General features: G+C 33.5%; 1 protein-coding gene across 14 annotated transcripts; it reads left to right on the top strand.

The window, feature by feature from the left end:
- The first annotated feature begins 871 nt into the window (after positions 1–871).
- On the top strand, positions 872–4387 carry LOC141683235 (uncharacterized). Of its 14 annotated transcripts, none has more exons than XR_012560192.1 (6): positions 873–1196; positions 1407–1531; positions 1617–1714; positions 2325–2441; positions 2628–3552; positions 3866–4387. XR_012560192.1 is itself a non-coding variant. In XM_074487938.1 (4 exons), the coding sequence occupies exons 2-4, from the start codon at positions 1522–1524 to the stop codon at positions 4121–4123; spliced, it is 366 nt and encodes a 121-aa protein (XP_074344039.1). In that variant the 5' UTR covers positions 874–1196; positions 1407–1521; the 3' UTR covers positions 4124–4387. The 14 variants fall into 14 exon arrangements, 1 of the variants encoding a protein (XP_074344039.1); XR_012560190.1 differs by having other exon boundaries at positions 1617–1898; XR_012560184.1 differs by having other exon boundaries at positions 1617–2441; positions 2628–2713; positions 3463–3552.
- The last annotated feature ends 202 nt before the right edge of the window (positions 4388–4589 follow it).

Genomic DNA, 4589 nt, shown 5'->3' with positions numbered 1-4589 from the left:
TTGTCTACTTGATCTCGAGATTCTACGTCAAGCTAATGATGTAAACCAAGCACTTCTTGGGAGGCAACCCAAGTTTATTGTACATTAGTAGGTAGAGGAAGCTGAAAGAAAAGAAAAAAACACAAAAAAATCAAAAAACGGAAAATTTCAGGGCCAACTAGCACGGCGCGCCCGCCCTGTAGAGCGGGGTGGCCGTGCTGAATTTTCAGAACCTGCGCCACTACGCCATAGATTGGATTCTGCAACCCTTCACGTTGGGGTTGCAAAGAAAAGTGTAATACTAGCGTTCGAAACCAATGTCTATCGCAACCCCTCTTTTTTGATGTTCGGTATAGTCAAAATGTGTTACCAAAATGACATATATATATATAAAGTTGATTTTTTTAATTTAACTTGTTAATAATTATTTACATAGAAATGAAATAATAATTTAAATATATATTTTATATATTTTTAAAAGTTAATAATATTAGTTTAGTGATTTACAATATTATATTGATAAATTGAACGCTTTATAAATTAACAAGTCATTAATGGATTTATTTATAATATTTATATATTTTTGAATTTTTTTCATTTTTCATAAAAAATATTAAAAATAATATTTCATTACAGAAAGATAAATAATAATATTAATTACAACAAAAAAAGTTGAAACAGGTTGTTTATTTTTATTATTAGAAACAGGACAAATAGACATCACCTTGTAATATCGACCGGAAAAAAAATTAATATAAAAATTATTTTTTACATCAGTTGAATCGATGTTAATTACTTTTAATTACATCAATTTTATTAAGAACCGCCATCAAAAAATATGGGGGGAATTATTCCCTTTATTGTTACCAAAATTTTGTACTTCACGGGCTATTTTTTTTAATTCCCGATATTTTCCATGTACATCATTTCCTAAACACTCTCATTTCTCTCTCATCGCCAACTTCACCCTCTCATCGCCGACCTCACCCTCACACCTCTCACATCTCATTCCTCACTTCTCGATCTTTCTCGCTGATTTCTCTATCTCTTTTCTTCCCCATCTCTCACAAACTCGTACAAGCTTAGTCGATTGAGCCCTAATCGTATTGTATATGACCTAATTCTAGTTTTACAAGTCTATACAAGGTTGAATCAAGCCTCTAAAATTTTTAATCGAGTATCTATAATTCCTAATTGCTTCAGTAGAGCCTTAATTTGTAAGTGTCTTTTGATTTAATCGAGTATCTATATTACAAGTCTTTTGATTTTTGATGTATATATTACTTCAATCAAGTGTCTTTTATTGCCAATCCTTGAGGGTGATTTTAGAGCTCTGTTTCAGGGGAATCAGAATGATAACTTGGATGTTTGTTTAGAAAGTGGTATGTGACTTATTATGTATGTGTTTGTGTGTATGTTTTTTGTAGTGGTTCGATGATGAGAATGATGGTGAATTGCAAGAGATCCAGGTGTTAGATATATTTGAATGGAGTCATCTGGTATTTATTATTGGTGGATCTAACCCTTTTGATCTCATTACAAATGCAGTCAAGTATGTACTTTTTTTTTAGTTATAATATATATAATTTTATTTGTGCTTTGAACCAAGTTGATTATAAGCATTACACTGTATACAGATGGACAACCTCTTATGTTAGATGACATTGAGAAAGACCTCCCTGCTAACTCTTCCAAGTTGCTGACAGAATCAAAATGGACATTCATAACTCAAGAGGTACATCCTTTTGTTGTACTTATCACTTTATTTGAATTTTCTCTGGAACATACTCTCACGCACATATATACCCTGCTAAAATAATTGGTTAATCCTAATTAATTCTTTTCTATCAAGTCGGGTGTATTGAGGCTTATGGCCATCCTTTACTCTTCCTCAACATCAAAATTTAGTGTTTTTTCTGGTACCTTAGACTCAAACAACTTGATTTTTCTAAAGAGAGTTTCAGGCATTCTACGTATACTCATCTAGAGATTTATTGATAACAAAAAAGTTGAAGGCTTCACTATTTTCTTATTGTACCCATATCAGATATATATCAATAGAACCCGAGGAGTGTTGCTCACATCACGTTACTTGCTTATATATTTATTGGGATTCTGACCTATTTCTTGGCTGCATATTTGAACTATGTTACATCGCATAATATCTTACAAGTACATTATCATCTTGATTTGATGTATTTATCTTCATGAGTGTGTTTTTGTTGATGCCGGATGTTAAACAATTCAAACTTTGTGTTTTTAGTCACGAAGATTGAATAATATATCATTTCTTTTAGTGATTTCCCAGTATGATTACAACTATGATGAATTTCATGCTACTCCAGTCTGCTCTTGACAATCTGGGACTTCAGACTCTAGTGCAGACTGTGTTTGATATGCGAGAGGTTGCTGAACCATATAGCAGACATTAGACAACAAGCCATCCTGTAAAAAAGAAATAGGTACTTATAATATTGTTGTGGCAGTGGTGCTAGCATAGAAAATTGACTGTTTTTTAGACAAGGCAGCAACTCTCAGAGTTCCCTAGTCTCTTTCAGGAAACTTTTCACGTTCAATGTGATACTTTGATTTAGAAGAAGTAGTTGTCACTGTAAACATATAATATTGACATTCATTTTCTGCACCAGATGTATTGACTTTGCATGTTCAGTGTGATACTTTGCCAATTGATAGATGGCTGCTGTGATATTCTATGGGAAAAACTGTATTCCAGGTTACCTTTTTCTGCGATATTCTTGTTTATTTGGTTATCAATGCAACTTCTAACTTGGAGCTTAATCACAAATTCTGTCATTCGCTCATATCTTGGTCAAAAAGTGTTGAAAAACTATGCAATGAGCTGCATATTATCCAAAAAAACAAACATTTTATTGAGAATCTTTAATTTGTTTTACGTGGTGATTCTTAATCTGCTCGAACCAGGAAACTATAAAGGGCATCAGCTAAAGAACAAGTTAGAACTTAGGTCGAACAGGATTTAAACAGTTTATACCAGTCGACGTCAATTTTGTTTATAGCTCGAAAGCCATTCCCTACAATTGACCTTCAAAAGGCATGTAGCGGCTTCGACTTGTTTTCTGGCAGGGTTCCCATTCTCGATTAGATAGTAACGGACTACTCCTATAATGATGTAGATATAGGACATCTCAACATTCTGTTTATAAGAAACCGTAATCAGACTTAATCAGTGATGACTTAAGAAGTGAAGACATAATACATGAGACATAAATAAACATCTGAAGATTTAGTACCTAAACTGGGCTTGTAACTGTCCTCTCTATTACCTTAGCATCCATTTTTTGTGGGTTTTGCTAAGATGAATCGGTCCATAGGAAAGTAAACTGTCAGATGTGCCAGAGAGATTGTAATAGCACAGAGAGAGAGAGAGAGAGAGAGAGATTGAAGTCCTGCAAAAATGGCCCTTTAAATAAATATAATCTCTAACAAGTGTGTGTACTTCAGATATAAAAGAGATGGAAAGATTGCCTCCAGAAATTTGTCTGAAAATCTTTTGTTTCTTGGATCATCAAAGTCTTGCTACTGCTCACCAAGGTTAGCAATTGTATAATTACATATAGTATTTGTATTTTTATATGTGTGTATTTACATCTACTGCATGCTTCATTAAAATTTCATCTGGATTATGAATTTATTAATATGATCATTCTTGAACTTGCTCTTAAACTTTCTGCATATGGAAAGGTTAGAATCTTATTTACTGAATTTTACTTCCAGTTTTTTGTCACAGTAGAGTTTATAATTCATTTGCTGAAGTCGAATATTTTCCAATTATTGTCATCTAGCAGTGATGGCACGACTAGAAAGGATACAATTCTGACTTAGTTATTGCTTTTGTTTTATGCAGCTAATGCTTTTATCTTTGCTCAAAGGAGTTGGGAGTGAAGTTATGCTTGTTGAGGAAGTTGAGTTATTGCTGAATGAACTTCTGAACCATCACCACCAGTTTCACCTTGGAAATGATCAATTATGTATGAAGTTATCAAAGATTGAAGTTGATACTATGTGCCTTTTACCGGAGGTGATACAATTTCAAGTGACCATGATGATGGTACTCCGGTTACCATGGTCACTCCTATTACTGGAGGTGGTTCTACCTAGTTAGAAGTGTTCTAGCAACATTCTATGTTTAGATTTTGAATTGTAACTTTAACTTGTTTAAACTTCCGCTTTTTTTATGGTTGGTAGACAATTAGTGGTATAAGGATGGTAGTATGGTGATGGTGAAGGTTGTGGTAGTATGGTGAAGGTAGTGGTAGTATGGTGATGGTTGGTGGACTGATGTTTATGATTTGTGGATTGTGGATTGTGTTGGTTTAAGACAATGGTCTTATTTATGGGTATGTTAATTTACAAATAGTTCCGAGCATTTTTTTTATTAAAACGTTGCAATAGGTCTTTATAGTGTTGCTAATAATCACTAAAAAGCGTTGCTAAAAATACTAAAAAGCGTTGCAAAAAACACTAAAAAGTGTTGCAAAAATACTAAAAAGCGTTACAAAAAACACTAAACAGCGTTGCAAAAAGGTTGCATCGATACCCCACATGTGGGCCCCACAATGGGGCCCACA

This window comes from Apium graveolens, chromosome 9 (assembly GCF_009905375.1).
Source record: "Apium graveolens cultivar Ventura chromosome 9, ASM990537v1, whole genome shotgun sequence".
NCBI classification, from domain to species: domain Eukaryota; kingdom Viridiplantae; phylum Streptophyta; class Magnoliopsida; order Apiales; family Apiaceae; genus Apium; species Apium graveolens.
This window is presented reverse-complemented; position numbering and strand designations above follow the sequence as displayed.